General features: G+C 35.3%; 1 protein-coding gene across 2 annotated transcripts in view; it reads right to left on the bottom strand.

Moving 5' to 3' along the window:
- Window positions 1–24,111, bottom strand: part of LOC139145282 (serine/threonine-protein kinase ATR-like) — a 95,565-nt gene that overhangs the window by 6,168 nt on the left and 65,286 nt on the right. For both annotated transcript variants that reach the window (XM_070716329.1, XM_070716330.1), the window contains 22 exons: window positions 23,560–23,677; window positions 23,038–23,175; window positions 21,793–21,985; window positions 18,861–19,027; window positions 18,246–18,351; window positions 17,546–17,696; window positions 16,600–16,869; window positions 15,625–15,822; window positions 15,153–15,221; window positions 14,602–14,701; window positions 10,666–10,794; window positions 9,795–9,973; window positions 8,891–9,080; window positions 8,469–8,579; window positions 7,802–7,870; window positions 7,148–7,234; window positions 6,616–6,734; window positions 5,934–6,063; window positions 5,281–5,370; window positions 4,466–4,573; window positions 3,756–3,844; window positions 3,176–3,244 (listed from right to left, as the gene is read on the bottom strand). In XM_070716329.1, the coding sequence (XP_070572430.1) occupies window positions 3,176–3,244; window positions 3,756–3,844; window positions 4,466–4,573; window positions 5,281–5,370; window positions 5,934–6,063; window positions 6,616–6,734; window positions 7,148–7,234; window positions 7,802–7,870; window positions 8,469–8,579; window positions 8,891–9,080; window positions 9,795–9,973; window positions 10,666–10,794; window positions 14,602–14,701; window positions 15,153–15,221; window positions 15,625–15,822; window positions 16,600–16,869; window positions 17,546–17,696; window positions 18,246–18,351; window positions 18,861–19,027; window positions 21,793–21,985; window positions 23,038–23,175; window positions 23,560–23,677 (2,880 nt within the window). The remainder of the gene's footprint in view (window positions 1–3,175; window positions 3,245–3,755; window positions 3,845–4,465; window positions 4,574–5,280; window positions 5,371–5,933; window positions 6,064–6,615; window positions 6,735–7,147; window positions 7,235–7,801; window positions 7,871–8,468; window positions 8,580–8,890; window positions 9,081–9,794; window positions 9,974–10,665; window positions 10,795–14,601; window positions 14,702–15,152; window positions 15,222–15,624; window positions 15,823–16,599; window positions 16,870–17,545; window positions 17,697–18,245; window positions 18,352–18,860; window positions 19,028–21,792; window positions 21,986–23,037; window positions 23,176–23,559; window positions 23,678–24,111) is intronic.

Raw genomic sequence — 24,111 nt, 5'->3', positions numbered from 1 at the left:
GTGGCAAAGATATCTATTGAATGAAAAGTCATACAACAACCGAATTTTTTCTGTAGCATTAAGATGTATATGTATTACAATATAAACCTAAATCTATGACTGTATAAGATGTCAATATAAATTAAATCATAGTCATCTCGTTAAGATTGAAAAATAAATAAATTTCACAACTTTCCGTCAAGTTTCTACTATGACATGATTGGATGACCTTGTTTTTTGAAGTTTATTTTGTAAAGTATTTAATTTCACATATGTTGGCTGATTTTCATTGCATTCCAACCATTCTTTCAAGAGTTATTACTGCCACAAGAAACGAATGCAGTACAAAACACAATTGTTAGGAGTATTGGATTGAAATGTTTACAACATAAAGGTGATACTCATACTTCATGCAAAGTTTACGACCTCAAAATAGGGTATTGGACAAGTTTAAATTGTCAGTTAGAATTCTATTTACAAAAGCCTGATTGTAATTGCTTTCTAAGTGAAAAATGAACTGTTAATTATCAAAAAAACATTGATTTTATAATCAGCATGATAATGAAAGTCATGTGAGATTCTTTACTTGTTATGTATATGGACACCATAACGTCTAATATGGTTTGTTTTCTGGTTTAATTGCTATACCTGAATGAAAATCTTCATATGCCTTACAGTAATATCCACACAAAATATAAAACAGAATCATTTGTTGCAAATTTCTTCCCGATTACTCATTGATCTGGCTTTTTTAGACTGCAATTAGTCTCAAACTCACAATTTCCACAACCAGGGTTCGCGCTAACGTTCGCCACAGTCGCAAATAGCGAATAAATGTCCGTTGTGGCGAAAAAAAATTGCTACGCCTTCGCCACGCGTGGCGAAAGCTCGTGAATGGGTGCCGTGTTGGGATCATTGACCCAAGACGTTGTCTTCGAAAGTCGCGTCAGTCCTGCGATCCCAGACCGACTGTTTTCCCGAAGGACCAAGAATTTCGACATGCGGGTATTCATTGTGATCGATCCAAAATATGTACTGGATTATTTATGTAGCCAACTATTCTAACAACTAGTCGTTTTTCTAAATAAGTGTACGTTATTTTCCGCTATCAAAAATTTTCAGCATAAATGCTGCAAGCATCGTACGAAACATTTAACCACGTACATGACGTACGTCGCGTCGCGTCATGGTGCAAGCGTGAAGGGTAACTTGAGTTCACGCCAGCATAGCAGCACAGCGCGTATTCAAAACAGCGTGCATCATCGTTAATCACGCCGGTTCTGTCACTTTTAACGAATCAAAATAACCCTTAGATCAGTCAAATTATCGAAATATTCAGTCATTCAAATATCTAGCCTTTGAACGAAATAATTCGTTGCTCTGTTGTACGTCGACGACCAATCATCGACGCCCGGGGATCAACGGCAGAGTTCTTGAGCGTGAGACTGAAGTGATGGCGTTGGACTTTGCCCAGGGCGAAAATGAGCATGTGCGAAAAAGTTTCAAGATCCCCAGTTTGTATACCCTGGGTCCGTGTACGGTTTGGGTAGTTTCGAGACACCCAAACAATGCAAATGTGTTACGAATGCGAGGTACGATTCGATGCGGCTTGCGGGCAGCTACGGTTGCAAACTACAAAGAGTTTATTGATTGTTCTCAGTTGGGAAAGTAACTAAGTTTAAATAGAAAAAGCTTCTAATTTACAAAAAGTAAGGAAATAAGAAAACCACCATGAAGAGAACAAAGACAGACGAACCACGGTCCTAGACCATGGTCGAACAAATTACAGCAGGGTTTTGTCTGTGCATTAAAGTATAAAATGTGAGACTACAGATGAGTCGGTTGATCTTAGATTTGTCGTACTGTCGAACTGCTCTTTTGATTTTTCACTGACTTAAGTCTTAAAACCTAAGCAATTTTTTAATACCAATAGTTTTCTTTGATACTTTTTGGAAAATGCCTTGCATAGTCAGGCAATCACTGTAATTTTGTGAAGATCACCAGATAGCGGTATATACAGCAGTTTTTAAATCTTGTAAAAAATAAAAAAGAGGAATAATTATGGCCAATGATTAGACTTCGATGATTTTTTCATGACATGTTGTGCAAGTTTTGTTCCAAGAACTCTAGCAGACCTATTTGTTGTTTGTGTCATAATAAAAGTTAAAAATAAACAATAGTTTGTTTGTCCCTGTCTATAAAGAAAGGGATCAATTTATTCACCAGCATTCATAAAATACAGATCTGAAAGGAAGTTACAACCAATTTTTGTTTAATACATATCTTTTTTTTAATTGAAGGACAGACAACTTTCACAAAGGACCTGGAGTTTTACTGTGCTCCTGGTCACTATTATCTGCAACTATAAAATTGGCAGAAAATGTGCTCAGCAGTTTATCTGTCGAGGAATTAAAGTGTATGTACAATAGCCCTGGCCCAACATTTGGATAATAAAGTACAAACGTTATTGAAAATAGGGTTTGTGCAATTTGTATGTGAAATTGATTTGTTGGGTGTGGCTAATAAAAATTGCTTGTGGCTAAAAAAAATTTGATCATTTTAGCCACACTAACAGACTGTGGCTACACTGAAAAAATTCCTAGCGCCAACACTGACAACGCCATATTTTTACCTCTGAAAAAGCTGCTTCAATAAGCAAGCAAATGGTCACTACTTCATACATGATGCCATAACTCAACAAAGTTTTTAGGCAACCAAAAATAGCGATTTACCTGTTTTGAATATATAATTAGACTAAATAAAATTTGACCTGGGGTCAGTGGGAAAAAATCGCGATTTTTCTCGATTTTAGTTAATATTTTTTGAAGAATGATATAGCTTATTTGAAAGTATACATGTCGAGGGTGACAATGAAGGAAAAAAATAAAATTAGATTTTTTGAGCATTTTGACCGACATTAGCCCAGACGATGGCCTTAAGTCTATGAAGAAAAAAGTGAATTTCTGATTTTAACAAAAATAGACTGTTGAAAAGTTTATTTACTCCATGACCTTTAAAACGAGTTCCCATAAGTGGTAGACCAGAAAAGAAACGTAAAACTCTGAGAGTCTGAATATCTGTCCTCAAGGCACATTCTACCTTAAATCTTCACTATGGAGAAGCAATGATAAAATTGAAACTCAAATTCAAAATTCAAACTCAAATTCAAAATTCAAATTCAAAATTCAAAACTCACTCTATAGAAGCTCCAAGTGATACTGTCATGCTCTTCAACTCAGTCCCAGATGTATACAAATTCCTTTCTCTATACAAGGAACAAGGAAAATTTGAATTAGTCATTTGGCAAAAAAAACTAATCCATATGCTGTGTTTGGTTTAAAAGTACCATTATTCTTAAATGAACGACATCCATAAAGCAACATGCATTACTGGTTATAACTGAGGTTGAGAGGAAAGTGACAATATCATTGAGTAGATTTCTAAACAAATACTTGTGTATAATCCTAATGATTTTAAGACCGGAGGGAATACAAATGTTTATCATGGGCTAAATAAAGAGAGCTGGTGTTTTTGAAAACTTAACTGAGAGTTTCCCATAACTAGTTTTTATGTTTCCTTAAAAGCAGGAAACAAAATGTTCATGTGACTGACACATATCACTCTTTGAGGTTAAAGGTTAGCCACTTTAACTCATGAAATATTCTTTTTGTGTAATTGATGTAAATCTATTAAAATGTTGAACAGCTTATCAAAATTGACAAAATCTATCACTCTGTAAAAAGTGTAACAGTACATATCTTGTTTCTGTTTCTTACTTGTATATTTTGTGAATGATGTGTCTAAATCCAGCTGTATTTGGAACCCACTCCAACAAACCACACTCTTCATTTAGAGGAATGACAGCCTAGATAAAGAATGGCAGACGTTGACAAAGGTAAATGGGAGACGTTAACAGGGACACATGTATTACACCCAAACACATACCCCGGTACAAGGAGCTACAGAAACTCATACAGTAAATATGTACATACAGTAGGTGAGTTGCTTACTAATTCACAGGATTCAATTCAACTGAGGTGACAGATACTGTATGACTTTGAACATACCAGAACACTAGGAAACCAGCTGGCATATCAATTCATATGTATTCATTCATACAACTACCCCATCATTATAACATAAATTACCTTCAACACATAATACCTCTTATCATTACTTCTTCCAAATATAATTGCAGACTACATAAGCTAAGCACTGCCATATTTGAAACAACAGCTAGCAAACAACAGTTTGTTGCCACAGTCTGAACAGTGTACAGCCACTCAATATCAGGTTGAGATTAACAAGAAAGCAAACACTTGTGTATTGATGAGGTACAGCAACTGCTGTTGTCGTCCAGGATTTTGCACGTAATACTGTACTGATATGAATATAGTTGGCATCCATGTTTATGCATTATCCTGATTAAGATCAGATACTTTAAATACAAATGTCCTGATTGAGATCAGATATTCCTGGTACATACATATGTCCTTATATGGAGCTGTCTTCTCCTGGACTCTGCATCTTTCTTCAGACACTTATTAATGATTGCATTGAACTCCATCAGTCTAGAATCCTTCCTTAGGTCATCCTTTATCAATAAAACATCACAATAAACATATAAACAGTTCCAAAAAATGGTGAAGTTTCAAAAGTGTATTAATATTACAAACATTATCTGTATCTAAAATATTATTGAGAAAGGAAATCTCACACTGCTTAGGACAATCCACATTAAATTCAATATTGTAGATTTCATAATACTGCTCTACTGCTTGTGCTCTAAGTTTCATATATCAAGTACAGTGGGCCAGAGCCTGCAGTAGGAAAATAACTCACTGCAAATATTATTGGAAATTTTAACTGACGAGCACACATATCTTTATCCCCATGTATGAGGATGAAGTATAAGGTAGTATGCACCTCAAAAGTGGAAGAATTAAACATTTGCTCAAATTTTCCTTGAGGAATCTTTCAACCATTCTGTTTCAAAATCAAGAATAAAAACCAGGGATCGCCATGCAAGTTTTGGCACTAGAGAAACATATTACCCAAGATTTACCAGTATTTGAAATTCAAAATGGCCGCCATCCCTGTGTTAACTGTATGGAGAAAAATAAAATTTTCGAATTTCGAAAAACTAAGCCAGTAAAAAGATTTCTTAAACCATTGAAGATAGTTTTAAAATGAACCCCAACAAATGGTATACCAAGAGAATTGTAAAAGTTTGAGAGTCCGAATGTCTGGTTATCATTTGGGATATCTCACAAGGTGCCGGGATGAATTTCTTTCACTCACCTTGGGTTTGCACAGCATTAGATACAGTTTTCCATCAGTTCCTATGATTCCTATTTTCTTGGGTTTCTGAAGTGATGGGAGGACCTCGATCTGAAGATAGAATGAGATGTCTCCATGGTAAACAAGTCATAGTTGATGACACAGTCCCCACTAGTTAATGGGTAGTTTGATCACAAGTCCTCGGAGAGGATAGAGTTCTGTTCATTGATTGGCTCTATGATTAAGAATGACTTCCTGGCACCTGTAAGTCCGGTAAACTGTGATTGGAAGAAGCAATATCCTGTGTACTGTCCTCCTTATGGTGTATGAAGACAATTTCTGTTCATAGGCAAACATCATTTGAAAAATGAAATTCTTGAATGTAACATTGATTACTCAACATTTTTGTAATTAATAATTGCAATAATTATAACTGTAACACTGAATTATAATAAAAACTAAATTTTCAGTATCAAGTAAGGTAGGCAAGTACACAACCTGGACTGTGATAAAGTAACTATCTTGACAAAATCTTGAGAAATTCAGTTGTCTCATTGTGAGGGGCTGGATAAGCCACAGGAAGGTAGATGTAATTGGGGTTGGGCTGTGATATGTGAAGAGAAAACATACTTGTTTGAAAATGTGTATGACACAAAAAATTTGCTGGTACTCACAGTATCATCAAACTCCTTGATATAAACTTCAGCACCTGGAAATGGATTGTGACTGGCATGCACACCAGGTGTGCTTGGCAGTGTCACTGTCATGGCTGACTGCAAGGGTACAATGATTGGACTAAAATTCCTGTTGATACAGACAAAATTGATACAATTGGTTGTGATAGGCATGTACACCAGGTGTGCTTGGCAGTGTCACTGTCATGGCTGACTGCAAAAGAGTAACATTTGGATTGAAATTCCAATTGTTCTGATTAAGTTCACAAAATACAGGAGATTGTAAGTGGGGATTGCCTGGTTTATTTGGAAGTTGCCGCATAAATGGTTCACTGTAGTACTGTGAAAAATGCTGAGATTAAACAGAAATACAGGTCGGGTTTGTAGGTGCATCATATAATTTATGTCACAAAAATATCAGCAGATAATAAACCTACCACAATACTACTGATATAATGTACAGCTTTCCATTTATAATATGCAAATTACTTTCAGCAGAATGATATATTGAATGTACAAAATCAAATAGATGTAAGTAATGAATATAATTCCATATAATATGCTCATCAATTTAAATAAACTTCTATACATGTAACAACCATGGAAACTCCTATTATAATTTCTGAAAAATGAAGGATTGATGGATCAGCTGTTGTGATAGAGAGTAACATTCTACACATACTCATCTTCCACCATTCTTTTCAGTGATTTGAAATGCATACTCATTGAAAGTCTGTCACACGATGATTGCACAGTGTGGTTACACACATCCAGTAATTTGTCCTGTAGCTTGGTAGCATCCTGAAAACAAACACATGCACATATCAGAAAGGCTGACAAATACTAGATCACTTTGCAGATAACTGGTACTGGTGCTTAGATATGTCATGAAGAGTCACTTGTTCTATGTTCAATATCTAACACCATGACATCTCAATTTATTTTCTGCTTAATGCTTGGTAGAGGTACTGTAATTAATGATTTCACTTTCACGTGAACGTGTTACATTGTCACATATCAGCTTAATCTCCTTCAGGCATACGTTCTATTTGCGTTCTGAATCAGCCAAATATGGACACTTCAACGGAGAGAAAGTTCTGATCTGACTGAACTATGATGTACAAAGTACAGAATATACACACTCATTGTCACTTCGTATGACTTTTTTGAATGTGAAATTCTGCCAGATGTCAGGTTGAAAAGACGTTGCTTACCTGAATAAATTTGTGAAGATCTGCATTCAGTTCCATTGCACGGCTAAAGATGTCTTGACATCTCTTGGTCCTCATTGTGTGTGTGGACTGAAAGACAAAACATACCAGAGACAACATATCTACCATGTACATCCTTTTCCAGTGTACAAATTGAAACTAAAATTGTTACTTGAATTGAACAACTCTGATCACAGATCTATGGTCACACAAGTACAAGATCTTTATAGTTTGCAAAAACCGCAACAGTGCGCATACGGTCTACGATGAAAATTAAGCAATTGCTTGTCTCGATCATTTTTCAATTAAAAATTGAACTGGGCAGGCACTGTCCATGAGTTATTTGAGGCAAACCTTTGCTCTAGGATCTATTTTGACCTGAAAATTATGAATGTATAGAGTATCAGACACTGATCAACTTATATGTATGATGCTTATCACGAAGTACTCAAAATATGTTCAAAATATGAAAAGACTGGCACACTTAACAGCAGTATATAATCTGTCTTTATGTTTAATAATTGAAGTTTCAGTGGAAACTTTTTAGTGGAATCTGAGACTAATTATAGTGTACATTCAGTTCCAAGTGCAGTTTCAGTTGAAAAACATAGCATGTGAGGTTGACACTTTTTTAAAAACTGCATTTTCAGAGAATACCTTGGAGACAGCCATCATCATCCAGACTGCTTGTTGTGGAAAGACTACCAGCAACTTGGCAATGATCTCCTGTGACAAAGAATGACATACACAAATCTTAAAAAAGAAGCAAATATTTTGAAATAATTTTCAAACAAACACTCCATGTAATACTGCATTTAATATAAAAACATGTTTAATAGTTATGTCTGTTTGATGAATTGTCTCATAGATGACTATGGTGAAAATATCATAGATACATTGACTGAGTATTTGACATAAGGGCTAGTAATAGTACATGTAAGGCTAAATTTCCTCAATAATGATATTCATTTATGAAAAGAATGCAAGTAAACCAATAATGAGTCATTATCAATGGAGAGTATTCATTGACCTAAAATTGTGCATAAGGTAAACTAGCAATGATAAACTCTAATACATTTGATTATGCAAAATTCATGCTAAATTGCACAAATCTAACTAAGGACATTCTGAGAAACACATGTACCAAATATCAAAGCAGCAAGATGAGTGATTTGTGAAAAAAGTTCAGAAAATTTACAGAAAATAATTATGACAGAAGATGTAAGAGTCAGCAGTTTGATAAGTTTGGTTTCATCAACAGAGCAGCTAAAAACTGATATGGCTGGCTTCTGTTCTAAGAAGGTGTCTGCTACTGTTTACTTACCCTGAGTTGTTGGAATACAGACACATGGGAATGACAGACTCTGGATATCAGCTGAGAAAATGCTGTCAGGTACTGGTAGGGAGCTAACTTGTCACATTGTTCAGCTATCATCTGAAATTGGTTAAAGTACGACTTAGAAATCACAATTGAGAAAGCTTTGCAGATAGCTTCTTTGATGATGATTTAAACTTTCATTTAAAAATCAAAATATTGGAAACATCACAATCTACTATCAACAAAAATTACCAAATTCACAAGAACTCAAGAAACTGAAGAATCTTTGATAGTTGCTCCAAAAACAAATAAGGATACAATGACAATACCAAGCTATTCAATTTGAAGTACCAGTGAAAGACATTTTGAAAATCACAATCCACTGAGAAACTTCAACTCGTAAACAATATTTCCAGAGTGGCTCATACCTTATTTAGATGTAGCAGGACAGTTTTGTTGGAAACAATCTTATCTCCACGTTTGCTCTTCTCTTGTTCGGAGACCTTGGCTCCAAAATCTAACCACAGTGTGAGTAGTCTTGGCATTGACTGGTAGATGTATTGATTTCCATACTGCAATGAGTGACCAAAGTGCTTGACTACATACAGCACAATCTCTCTGTGGAACAAAACAAACCAAAGATGCTTACTTGAATTATTTTTTTTCAAATTTTACCGACAGAATACTTTTACGACCAAAGAAATAAAAACCAACTAAAAATTCCTGCCAATGTACATACAATGAATTATACACATCAATATTACCGTAATTTTTCTTGTTATTAATGTATTATTGTTTTGATAACATAACATATTGACCTCTGCATTGAATTTTACAAGATGTCAAAGCAAGGTCTTTTCTGGGACACAAACTGGTTAATTTGTTTTTCAAATGCCTATGGCAGCAGTATCATCATAATTGTATAGGTTTTGACGATTTTCAAGCATTTTCACAATTATTCAAAAATTCTTTACTGTGTGTCAGACAAGTTCTAATTTACTTAATCATGACTGCTCTCTGGCATGACAATATAATTTCTTGGATTCATTCTATATGTCACATACTTTCATGACAATAATCAACATCTCATAGTGTCAATGCCTTAATCTCAGACTTTGAATCCTGTTCAGTATTTTTTTCAGATATGAATTCATGAATGGATGCTGTATTGTACTGTTGTCTCCACTTCCAAAAACAGAGAATAATTAATGACAAAGTGACCTTTTTAAGTTCTTTCCTTAACATTGTTTTATTTCCTTTACAAAGATGATGACTGACACAACACTACCACACATTCTGATGTATAAGATGCAATGAACTGCGACCTCTCACCCCTGTTTTTCAGGTCTATCAGCCACTGTTGACATGATTCTGTCATAGTACTTGGCCAGATAGAAGTGTCCATCTTCCCATTCTTTGTGTATGGTAATCACATCCTTGTACTGTCTCATCACAGCATTACTCTCTGACTTGGCAGTGGCTTCCATGAATCGGCCTATCAAAAGCAGCGCCTTTGCAATAAAGATACATAAAATATAGAAATTTAACGTAGAAAGCACCTCTGGGACAGATATTCGGGCTTTCAAATTTTATCAATGCTATTCTGATCTACCACTTGTGGGGGGGCTCATTTAAAGTTCTAAATGTGAGAAAAGTTTTCACCTTCTTAGTTTTTTGGAAAATTGTATTTTCCTGCACAGAGTTAACACAGGGATGGCGGCCATTCTGAGTTTTAAATATTGGGAAATCTTAGGTAATTTGTATCTCTAGTACCAAATTTTGCAGAGTGACCCCTGATTTTTAGTTTTGATTTTGTAAGAGAATGCTCGAAAGTTTCATTGAGGAAAGTTTGGGCAAAAGTTTAAGTTTTTCATTTTCAAGGCACATACTATCTTGATATATTAACCTTAAGAAATCTACTTAAAATAAATACTGTGAGTGACAGTGGCTTCAAACATGAATCTAAAATTTTCAATACTGGTTACTCTCACGCCAATTTAACATTTTCATTTAAAAGATATCAATCATCATGCATCATGTAAGTATCTCTAGCAGTGTGTAAGCCTTTAATATATTTTGACTCTTTTAATGGCTTTATTGTGAGATGAATACTGATAAAAACAGACAGTAACAATATTGTGAGTTACTCTCTCAAGCTATGTAGCTGAGATGTAAAAGTTTAGCACACCTGAGTACATCATACCTTTGCAAAAATCAGTCTTTCTGTCTCAGCAACTTCTACTGTATCACTGGCCAGACGTGCCTTCATCTCCTCAGGGAAATAGTCTTCAACACCTTTTTGTAGAGAGATCAAAGCCTGATGCAAGTCACCCTGTAGGAAAGAACACAGGGAGACCATCCTCTTAAGGATTTAATAGGACAAATTTCAGCTTGACAGATCAAAGGACTGCACGATGTGTATAACTTGAAACACCATAAGAACGTGGCGTTTATGTTAGCCTGTCTGTTCTAGGCAAAGGTAATACCATTGGCTCTTGAAATACAACATTTCAAACCATTCACAAAAAATACCGTCAAGGACACTATGTGCTCACATTCGCTTTGAATTGGTCCATTCGAGAAATATTTAAACCAGAAAAAACAAGAATGACAAAAGCAAATAAGGTCTCCAACTTAGGTACTGGAGGTCATCTTTAGGAACATGCATATCAACTTCTATAGCAATGGAGAAGCAGATCCTAAATACATAAGCAAATGTCAACAACAAAAAACAGAGAAGGCTTGATAAAAAGAAAAGGTGGGAGTGGGCAAAAAATGTACAGGGGATCTGGTAAAAAAGTAATGCTGCATCATCAATCTTCTAGACCCTACCCCCTCCTGAATATCAAATGTTCCACCCCTTAATGTTACATAAGACCAAATGACAGGAAGTACATTTACAACCTTGGAGATTTTTCAATTAATGCCATGAGTGTTATCATTCTACTGTAAACAGCACCTAAGTGTAAACAGCACTTAAGGTAGTAACAGATAGTGAAATGCCTTCCACTGTGGGCGGTGTTTACAACATCTGGAAATATCCCGAATCCAAATTTCTCATCAGTTCTTGTATACCTTACACAAAAAAGTTGCAAAAATTGGTCCAAAATGAAAAAAATCACCTTAGCTTTGATTTCTGGATTAAATTTTCCTACAAAATGATACCAAACATGACAAAATTATGTTCACAGCCTTCAAAATTGTCTCACAACATATCCTGGGTTGATGTAGGTCATTTAAGGTCACAAACTGAGAAAATTACCTAAAATATACAAATTTTGGGGTTTACCAACACTTTGAGCAGAAAATTTATCTATTAGTAATAACATCTTTCGGGACTTTATACCAAATTACAAAGCTATCAAACAAGGGACTTTATACCAAATTACAAAGCTATCAAACAAGTAATTTTGAGATAAAGTTTTCTTGACAAAAAATGACAATATTGTCTTAAAAATACAAATTTTTATACTTCAGGACAATTTCAACATATCTAACTATTGTCATCTCTGTACGTCTGTGTACCAAATATGAAAGCTGTCTGTCCAGGGGTTTTAAAAAGGAAATACTGTTTAAGATTTTTTGACTAAAAATGACAAAATTGCTCAAAAATAGTAATTTTCCCAATTTTGTCATAATTTCAACAAATTAGAAGAGTAACACCCTTGCAAAGAGACAACCAAAATCTGAGAGCGATTGGGCTGGTGGTTTCAGAGAAGAAGAATTTTTACTGAAAATGAGAAAAATCACCAAAAAATTCCGCAAAAATACAAAATTAAGGATATCTTCACAATATTCATAAAACTGTATAAGGTTTACCTAAGGTACTTGCACACAAATTTTCAAAGCAATAAAAAAAGCGGTTCTTGAGTTATTAATTCTTAACCATTTTCACATTTTGTAAGCTCATTTGCATAATTTTGGCAATGCAGACTTCATTTGAACAAAATCCGATCTATAGCCCAGGATGCATCAACACACCAAATACAAAGCTTAAACGTGCAGCGGTTTGCGTGTTTTTGATGTTGACGGACATACTGTACGTACATACATACATACATACATACATACACACATACATACAGACGCCATCGACGTCAGCCTATACGATAAACTCACATTGGTATAACCAAATGTGAGCTAAAAATGGTTTGAAACTATCATGGGAAGTGACCATCAGGACGTTCATGTACAATGAAATCGGTTACACAAGCGACCTAGCGGCTGATATAGCTCCGCTGTGTTTATGTAGAGAATAACAATTTTTGACACATGTTGATGAAGTAGGTGGAAATCTTTGATAGCTCAATGCAGTGGCCAGAAAAAAGTGGCTAAAATAGCTGCAAAAATACACATTACAATTGAAGCTTTCATCTTACTTTGAATAGATCACATTGGATCATCCATAAGAACATGTCAACCAAAGCTATTTGATGAGTAGTTTTTTGGAGAATAAAATTTTCTGACCAAAAATGGCAACAATTGCCCCAAAAAATAAAATTTGCAGATTTCATCATAATTTCAAAAGATCAAATTTAGTTCATTTATAGAAACCTGTATACCAAATTTCAAAGCTGTTGAACAGTACTTTTTGAGAAACACATTTTTTAACCAAAAATGGAAAAAATTGACCCAAAAATTCAAAATTGCAGATTTCATCATAATTTCAAAAAGCATTACTTAGTTCATCTATAGAAACCTCTATACCAAATTTAAAAGCTATGGGATGAGTAGTTTTGGAAATACCGGTACACATTTTTTGACCAAAATTGGCAAAAATTGCCCTAAAAATACAAAATTACAGATTTCATCAGAAATTCAATATATATTACTTAGCTCATCTGTAGAAACCTGTATACCAAATTTCAAAGCTATCAGATCAGTACTTTTTGAGAAACACATTTTTTGACCAAAAATGGCAAAAATTGCCCCAAAATTACAAAATTGCAGATTTCATCATAATTTCAATAAATATCATTTAGTTCATCTGTAGAAACCTGTATACCAAATCACACAGCTATCAGATGAGTAGTTTTGGAAATACACATTTTTTGACCAAAAGTGGCAAAAATTGCCCCAAAAATACAAAATTGCAGATTTCATCATAATTTCAATAAATATCATTTAGTTCATCTGTAGGAACCTGTATACCAAGTTTCAAAGCTATCAGATGAGTACTTTTGGAAATACACATTTTTTGACCAAAAATGGCAAAAATTGCCCCAAAAATACAAAATTACAGATTTCATCAGAAATTCAATATATATTACTTAGTTAATCTATAGAAACCTGTATGCCAAATTTCAAAACTATCAGACCAGTACTTATTGATAAATACATTTTATGACCAAAAATCGCAAAAATTGCCTTAAAAATGCAAATTTGCATATTTCTGCACAATTTGAACAAATCTGAAATCATCCCTAGGGACATATGTACCAAATATCAAAGCTATCTGACTGGTAGTTTTGAAGGAGAAGATTTTTAAAGATTTTTTTACCAAAAATGACAAAAATTGCCTTAAAAATACAAATATGCAAATTTTACCACAATTTGAACAAATCTGACTGAAGTCACCCTGAGTAAATTGCATATCAAATTTCAAAGCAATCAGACAAGCTGTTTCAGAGAAGAAGATTTTTTTACCAAAAACACCAAAAAATTGCCCCAAAAATACAAATATGCAAATTTCACTACGATTTGAACAAACTTAAGTGAGGTCACCCCAAGTCAGCTGCTTATAAAATTTCAAAGCAATTGGACTTGTGGTTTCAGAGGAGAAGGCAATTGTTGACGGACGACGACGACGACGACGGACGAAGACGGACGACGACGGAAAATCAACCTATTTGATAAGCTCCGCGTCGCTGACAGCGGAGTTAAAAAGAGTATGTTCATATCATTGGTTGAAATCACTTTCATGTGATGCCTCATGCAGACTCAGCTGGCAATTGCGTTCAAAAGTACTGTCCAGTAATGTTTCATTTAGATAGATCAATGTACTTCTTCCTGTTCAATATCTATATTCAATCAGGAAACAAAATTAAAAATTTGAGTGCATTGCCAGGTGTTATTGCAGAGTTTACAGTAAAGCCAAACACACAAGGCACTGTTAACAGTGTAATGATTTGATAATTACCTTGGACCAGAGCCATTTAGCTTTTTCTAGACAGTACTCAGGCATTGCATAGGCACTGGCATTGAGCAGAGAGCTGTATGCAGTCTGGATGTGACCAGCTCTGTGGATGAATCATTGCAAAAAAAAATAATCAGATCAATGAAAGGAATTGTCGTCATAAAAGATTGTCTGTCAGTTTAACATACCTTTTTTGTGCAAAGTTACAATACATGACTTAATTTTTAATTATTGCTAGAAAAGATTTATATAGGTGTTTCTGGTCACCCTGAGAGATGAAGCAGATGTTGAAATATTCCATTTACCTGAGATTTTTCTCAAAATACTTTAGTGAGAGTACTATATACACATGTAGATATTGTGCAATATTTAATTTGACCCTACAAAAAACAATTCTAAAACTAGCCTGAAATTATAAAATCAGTTGAGTGTTAACTAACTGTCACCATACAAAAATTTTTGTTGACATGTAACAGGTTGCTATAACCCAAGTAAAGACTTGAAGTTTAATGAGTTATCATACTTCAAAACAATCTACCGGTATACACACTTACTTTCTGGCTACTCTAGCACTCTGCAACCAACACTTTCCGATTTCTTTATCCTGGCCGGTCAAATCAGCACTAAAAATACACCATTAATACACAATTGTTTGTTTTGTGGTCGATAAAAATAAGGTGCATGGACTATAAGCATCGTACGATTGAGGGTAACTTGGGAATGTCAAGGAAAAATAGGAAATTTAAAAGGGTTGAACTGCCATAAAGAAAGTGCTGCCATGAAAACTAGTGAGCACTATTACTGACTGTAGTCATGATCCAAACACCAAGAGTATGTATGTAAAGCATTGGCCAAATATATATTTAAAATACAAATGACATTTTCCACAATGGTATCAATGACCGGGTAAGCAAAGCTAAGGAAAAGGTGCTGATTTTAGCATACATATATAGTATTTTGCTACAGTTACAAAAACAAAATAACAATTTCAAACAATATCAGACATGTTTTGAGCAGTCTACTTACTTTTCAGCTAATCTGAGAGTGATGCGTCGCAGGCTGAGAATGGGTTCTTGAGTTCGGGATGAGGATTCTGTGATGTCCAGTCTAGCTTGCCAGTTGTGTAACATCTGCTGTCTGTTGTCAGTTTGATCATCTTGATTGTCACCATTCAAACCAACCATACACTTTACACCTCTCTCAATCTCATTTAACATGTGCAACCTGACAATTATCAATTTTGGAAAAATGAAATCTTGATTTTAAGTGTCACTGGATTCAATATCCTACCAAATATGACATACATAAAAATCTGAGTTTCAACAGATTTGATTCAGAAAGTTTGTATTTTTCATGTTTATAACCATAGCAGAAATGTGCAAAAGACTTGCTTCTCCAGGGTTTCTGACTTCCAATCTTTTACATCACTTTGTCAAAAGTAGCTCTCCACTGTCATTAAGTGACATCAACAGTGGCAGAAATTTATCAAAATTAAGGTAGTTTGTGCCCTGGTATTGAAAGATGTGAACTTTTCCCCAAACTTTCCTCAAGGAGATTTTAAACCATACCCTTTCGAAATCAATAATAAAAATCAGGGTGTACTGTGCAAAGTTTGGTACTACAGAAACAAATTACTCAATATTTACAGATACTTGAAATTCAATGTGGCTGCCATTCCTGTGTTAACTCTGTGGGGAAGAATTAAACTTTTGATTTCCATAAACCAAGCCTGTCCAGTGCAAACTTAAGTTACTCCATGAGTTTCAAAATGAGTCCCCACAAGTGGTAGATAAAAAAAGAATTGTAAAAGAATGAGAGACAGTGCAAATAACTGTCCCTGAGGCACATTCTACCTTAATTCTTCAGATATCAGGCCAGAACATCTGCATAACTCTATCAAATACATCTTCCATTTAAAGACACTAAAGAGTAACTGATGATACACACTTGTAACTCAGAGATATCATCCAAACAGTCTTAATATACATGTATGTATCTTACCTCACAATATATTCATAGCCTCTTTGATAGGAACCATTTTCCATACTGGCAGCTGAGAGGGGCCCCATCTGTTCACTTCTGACAATCTTCAACTGTCTTTTGAATTCCTCTTCATCTTTCTTCTTGGCAGCCAGCAATATCTTCCCAAGGCCGATGTTCCAATTGCTGGTAGTGGTTTCAAGTCTGACGTAATTCTCCAGGGAATCCCACTGGCCAAGTTTCCAAGCGGCTTCCACTCTGAAGGCACTGAGATCTGATGTCCACTCTGGTCTGTGTAATAAACATATTTTGATTTCTTTGTTTTGGTAATTGTTTGATAGCATCATTGGATACTCCAGCACAGATTAGTTTAGTCCAACATGGTGACATACAGTAAACATGAATATAAATGTTGTGATTCAATATTTTAAAAATTTATTTTTAAATATTGTGCATTTGCAGTGGAACATTATATTTCATCCTGTGATGATATTTTTAGACTTTTTTGTTTTTATAGTACTGGCAAGCCAACAGCCACCCACACAAAAGAAAATGGATAAGTATGTACCAACTAAAAATATATCATTCATGCATGACTTTGTATGCATGATTTAGTGTTAGTATGTACTTTTCTGATCATGATAATGAAAAGTACCAAATATTGAAATATTGCTCTTCAATAAGATGGACACCAATTATATTAATAATTACACAACTTGTGTTGGAGAGAGGGATGAAATATACAAAACATGCACTTGTACACAGATACCAATAATGCTGCATACAAATATCAGTTGGAATACAATTCTTAGCCAATTTTATGCCTCTCTCTCCAGACAAACTATTGCAAATAGGCATTTCTGTAAAGGTTTATAAAATTCGATATGAAGAAAGATCTTGACTGCAATATTTTATGTTTTCTGCACCTGTAAATTTGGTACAGGGATGACTTAGGATATTTTGTTACCTCTCTGCAAGGACTCCATTGACCAGTACCAATGCTGTACTTAACTGTCCAAGGTCCATCAGAGATTTCAACAAGCCTTGGTGAAGGGACACATCGTTTGATTCTAACTGTATTGCTCTTTCATAGCAAGCTGAAGCATCCCTCAACTGGCCTGCAAAACAACAATTGGTCTACTTTGTAAAGAGAGCTTTGATGGGAATTTTCATCAAATAGTTATGTCTAGAGTTTGTATCAATAACGATGATATAAAATCACCTGCCTTCTGTTGGAACTTAAATTTGTTTTTGTACAATTTTAATGCTGCTATAGCTAAGAGCTGGGTGCAGAATGCATTTGCATGAATACTCATAGAATATAGCGGTATGTACATGTATTTCTGTGTACTGTATTAGATAGTGTCAGTATGTATTTCTGAAGCTAAATGCAGGATTCCATCACAAAACAATCATGCAAGGGTATTCATACGGTACACTATGAGTTGTTCTGGATCATCATTATTAGTAATATAGTACAAATGTACTAGTATTCTGAAAAGACTTGACTGAATACAATTTCCTTGCTGGACTTATATAAATTGTACTTAGGAAAACCTCTTGAACATACAGTCATTCTTACATGCACCAATTAATATTAGTATGACCTGTATGGTTCTCAAATTACTTGATTCTATCAAAAGCTCAAAATACTGTTTAATATTTACCAATACTCTCATGTTCCAATATTTGCTCATGCAATGTTGGATTTTCCTGCCTTATTGCAGAGACTCCTGCAACACCATCTGGTTCATCCATTACTACATAGAGTTTCTGCAAGACATTTCAAAACATTATATAAATATATGTACCTAAGAGACAAATGAGATTAAAAACATCTCATTACTTTAGGTACATTGTGCCAAGAAACTATTTCTATTTTGAAATATAAGACATCGATGAAGATTTCCTGTATCTTGTCAAACCATGTAATTTACATAGGTACTTCAAACCCCTAGAATAACATTGCTCACTTTTACAGTTTGTTACTAAAAATAGCTGCACGCATGCAATATCTGACACTGCTGCTTGAAATGTTGACAAATTTTGTCAGGGTTGCATAGCATGGCTGTTGCAGCTAGTAGTCTGAGCCGTATATAGGGTATATCATTTGTAGTGTTCATTGTTATCTTAGTAGTTGCCATTTGAGTTGTATTTTCATCGTTCTTACTTGTGTACTTTCCAAAATTATAATCTACATTTTCAAACAAATATTTATTTTTGCATATTAATGACAGAGCAACGACTTAATTTGCAATTCACCCAATACAAAATATCATTACCTGCATGAAGCCTAGGTGTTGCTGTATGTCTTGTTTCTTGCTGGTAATGAATGCTTCAAAATGCATCAATGATCTAGTGTAGGCTTTGCAGTTGAAAGATGCCTTTGCAAGAACATCCTGGGGGATCTTGTCCAAGAAACCCCTTATCTTCCTGTATTCTGGATCATCTATAATAACATTTGGAAGTTGTAGTTTGTCCAATGTTGCTGTGAAAGCTCATTCTTATTTAACTGTAGACCTAAGTCATACCACACTCATTTTCAGATTTAGATCCATACACGAACACTCTAATTTGGTCAAGAAATGAGAGAATCTAACCAAAGTGTCAAGTCATACAAACACCAATATAAGAATAACTAGTGACACACACACAGAAGAGGGCCAACTCCGAAAGAAACATTTGACTAATGATATGAACCTGATGATCAATTTCTTCGAAGTCTTATGACCATGCTATTGTAGACATTTCAACCCATATGGGCATATACATGTAGGTAGGGAGCATAGATTGAAGAAGATCACTGCATTATAAGTGATGTAAGATGTTCTAAAGGACTGAGAGAACAGTCCTTCTTGGTACCAGCACAAACCCTATCAAAAACTTTAAAATCCGTAGCAGTATAGTAGCTGATTGTAGAAAGTGACAAGGTACACACAATGGATATTGACCATTTTAAATTACATAAATTATGAAATTTTTTGTTTACTGATTTGACAGGTGACTTAACAATGTAATAATATCCACTTTCAGCGTGTTCATTTTTAGCCGGATGCCGGCCAAATTGACCGGCTACTTTCGTATTTTGGCCGGCTACTTTTCAGCACTGTTTCGCTCTCTGGTCCGGAAATTCTGGTTTTGATAACAATAATTAGATTTTTTGGTAGTCTTGCAAGCCGCAGATAATATTTCAGAAGTGCCGATGTGGCTATATGTAGTCTAGCAATTTACGCGGTGAACTTGTTGCTATCACTGTAGTACCGCAATCAGCGAACGTGTTGTACTGTACACCGTGACTGGGAATCGCTCTCGAGCTCAACCTCGCTCGCCCGATCACGGCCCGAATTATTCCGACGTTCACATCAGGTATAGCCGAAAATTGGACTAACATACAATTACGTTATGCCCGCGAATAGCCGACCATTTCCGAATGAAGCCGACTTGTTCGCTCAAACGCGGAAGAAAGTCGACGCTCGAGAGCTTTGGTTTTCTGCGTAAGAGTAGGGCTAGTCTGATGGGTTTGGTAGGTTTTTGATCAAATCTAAAGCGACCACAAGTTACTGAGTCTCATTTTTCATACTTTCGAAACGCCACGTCAATCTATCCATGGTCGATCACGATGTCAACTCAAGTCGATCGACATCGCGTTTTGTGGAGGGGCCGTGGTTGTGTGCATCGCGGAAGAGAAAGTCGACGCTCGAAAACTTTGATTTTCTGACTTTGTCTGTTGGTTTTTGGGAGGTTTAGATCAAATCTAAATGAACAAAAATTACTTGGTCTCACTTTTCGTACTTTTGAAATGCTACGTCGATCACAGTGTCAAATTTCAGGTCGACCAATATCGCGTTGTGTGTACTGTGTTCACACACGGTGTAGTACAGGCTGGCGTTCAGTGTTGTTAGTTTGAGGTTTTATCAAACATGAACACTGAAATTTAGCTCTCATTTTCAATTATATTCAACATCAGCAAAAAATCAATAATCAGCTCGCGGATTCGTTTTATTGTGAAATTAGTACAGTGAATTAAAATCACTGAAATTGTGTTCCTATATTTTTCATTGAATTGAATAAACTATTTGATTTTACTGTATCTTCAATCAAGTTTATTTAAATCAGTAAAACACTTTGTGCAGCCAGGCTGGTCAGGATTCTAGCGGATCGTTTTCTGGGTTGTGAAAACCCCTATTCTATGATGTATTTCAAAATGTTTGTTCAAGCCATGAGCTAAACATAATTCTACACAACAGTCTGGTGAAATTTTGCTATTATCCATGTCAACTGAATGCAGTTGACAGGCCCGAGTGATATCAACTTAATTTTTCTGACTTTTTAAAACTTTATCCCATGAAAACATGTTGTAATTGGCAATGATAATGATTATTCTGTATGCTGAAATGGTCTTAAATACTGTACAAGAATGCATAAAATTACTCCAAAATGTCTTCAAAATTTAAAAATTTCTTGCCCACACACAGGGACGGGGGACCCCGTCCCTGAAACCCTCTCCCCCTTTGTGTATGTTGAAATAGCCTTTTATACACTGTATAAGAATGCATGAAATTGCTCAGAAATGTCTTCAAATTTAAAAATAATCCTTAATACTCTCATGCTGAAATGGTCTTTCTGTACAGTACAATAATGCATAAAATTACTCCAAAATGCCTTCAAATTTTAAAAATTTCTTGCACACAGGAAACCCTCCCCCTGTGTGTATGTTGGAATAGCCTTTTATACACTGTATAAGAATGCATGAAATTGCTCAGAGCTGTCTCCTCCCGCCCGCCCAGGGATTCTGGTTGCACACAGAAGCTAACCGCCTACTTTTCTGAATTTTCCGCCTACTTCAAAAATTTTTGAGAACCCTGTAATAATATCCACTTTTCAACTTTTATGGACACTAATGGCCCATAAATCCTTATCCTTTACAATTGCATATGTCAACATCAGATCAAATTGATCAAAACTAGCAGAAGCAAATGTTCCAAATGGTTTGTTTTAACAAAATATTGGACAGTTGAAGACCCCTGAAACAAGATACTGTATACATGATTTTTAAGGACTGAAGCTGCTATAACTGACCAAGCCCTGTGGGAAAAACACATAATTTTTTTTATGGTTTTGGTTAAATACCACTTGTTATGGACTTGACAGATGGAGAAGTGATACTTCCTGGCGGGAATAGGGGTAAAATTAAAATAATGTTATTGGACTGACCATGGTAGTCTTGATAACTGGATCTCTTCTTTACTTTACCAAAGGCAAGGGTGTGTAATCTATGTCTGCTCCATTGAGTCAGATGATCCAGGATGGAGAACACAGTCTGTGCACTCATATGACAGAAATCACCTTCTTGTTGCTCATCTAACTTCTCTGCATGGGTCAGCACAGCCAGGATTTCGTTGCAAATCTGAGTGTAGAAATGCCGTTATTTAGTAATGAACTCAGGAATCAGGTGACAAATTAACCAAGAGATACTTTTCAAGGCCTAATTGACAACAATTGCAGTTACAGTATTACATGCCTTGTATATTGAATGTTGCGCCTCCCATATTATATCATACCAGTATACTGATGGTCGAGACATGACAAGAACCGTGGTATATTTGGGATATACCATGGCTGGCACACCTGCCAGCTCTCGGCTCGAGCAAAAACCCTTTTGACATTCAATGCCAGAAATTAAGTACATTGTTATGATATAATAGCAATAAATCACACCCAGTGACAGTACACCACTCTGTTTCAACCAGTTCACATCATATATGCACTCGCTATCGCTCGTGCATACATGTCATGAACTGGTCAAAATCTTGTGGTATACTGTTGCTGGATGTGCTTTATTGCTTAATGGTGACTGGTTGATGTTCTGGGCTGCATAGTCATCATTTGACTGAAAGTTAACCCGAACTATTTTCAATTTGACAATGTGGGGTTTAAAAGAGCTCAAATTAGATGCTTATATGGGAAACCCAATAACCACAGAAAATTATGCATAAATAATTGAGACACTGCATAACATTGATTTAAATATATAATATGAGCCTTTTGATGATGAAAATCATTCTACTTTTTAAGGGATTTCATTTGGGCTATAACATAAAATTCTTGTCCATTTCTCTGATGCTTAACTTAACATTCAGAGACAAGAACAAATGTAAAATCAAATCTATTTATTCCCAGTATACAACTCAACCACAACCAGAATCTAAGCAACTTTTTATAACCTCAGTGATTACATTTGATTTTTCATCTGCTTTCCTCCGATGGCTGTAAATCATATCGGAGACCAAATTAAGTGTCTTCACATACTGTGATGGCTTCACAACCCTAATCATATCACTGTGACACCCTAATGAGCATACCCAGTGCAGATGGGGCAATACTCTGGTAGTGCTTTAAATGATCATGAAATGACTATCTGGAAGTGATTAGGAAAAGTGAGCTGAATTTTTCCCTTACCTCCATGTTCTCGTCTTCAGAACCATCTAACAGAGCATAGATTACAATATGTGGTAATAAGAATAAAGCAGTCTGTGTATCGTGTTTGATGATGTTACTGCAAGCTCTAAACACCCTGGATGCTTTCTCTTGCCTTATCTGCCAGTGAAAAATACACATAGATATGTTACAGACGCTGTTTGCAGTCAACATATTATAAATTTTCATTAACCTAAGTGCCTTATCTTCCCACCTATGCACCCTAGCAGAGTAAGTCATGAGCCAATTGTTCCAACTCATATGAGAACAGAAGTGAATATTTCCATCAAGTATAGACACCAAAGATAATTTTTAGACAGAAATGATTAAGCCATTGCTGCATGGTTAACCATACTTTGTTGAGGTACAGTTTTACAGAGGCTAGTTTAACTTGAAGGGCAGAACAGATTGAAAAAATTGTTCAAAGTTTCCTTGTCAATAACAGTCTAAAGCTACCCGAGAAACAATTTATGTCAGTGCCATACTTTGAATGTACCATCTCACCTTTGTTAAGAGATACCCTGTCCATGTACAGACCCAGTCTTTGAATGTTTTTCCTTTCTTACTTCTGTACACAGGTTTGATCAAACTTGACCAGTTGGACATTGCAGCTGGTACATACCTACAGAAAGATTAAAGAGCATTTTTATTCTTCAGATCAAGTTTTCATGTCAAAAGGGTTGAGAAATACGGTCAAAATAGCATCTCTTGGTGACATTATAAGAAATATAATATCTCATTATCTGCCATTTTTTATCAATCCTTCCTAAGACAATATGCACGTTCTCCATTAATGTTGCAAGGTTAGAATTTTTTGTGCATGAGCTAAATACCAGATTATATCAACATGGGAGTAATTTTCACATCTTGTCCAGTAGTAATCTAGCACATCCACCATTTAAACATCTTTAATACTCAAAAATTCAAATGTTCTCATGAAGCAAACCCACTATAAGTGGAATGCATGATAATTCTAAGTCAAACACTGTCAAACTGATGTTAGATTAGCAATGACAAGCATTGAAGATACAGGATCCTGAAGGATGCAACTGCAAA

The sequence above is a fragment of the Ptychodera flava genome, chromosome 12 (genome assembly GCF_041260155.1).
Source record: "Ptychodera flava strain L36383 chromosome 12, AS_Pfla_20210202, whole genome shotgun sequence".
Lineage (NCBI taxonomy): Eukaryota > Metazoa > Hemichordata > Enteropneusta > Ptychoderidae > Ptychodera > Ptychodera flava.
Note: the sequence above shows the minus strand (reverse complement) of the source record. Positions and strands in the feature narration are given on the sequence as shown.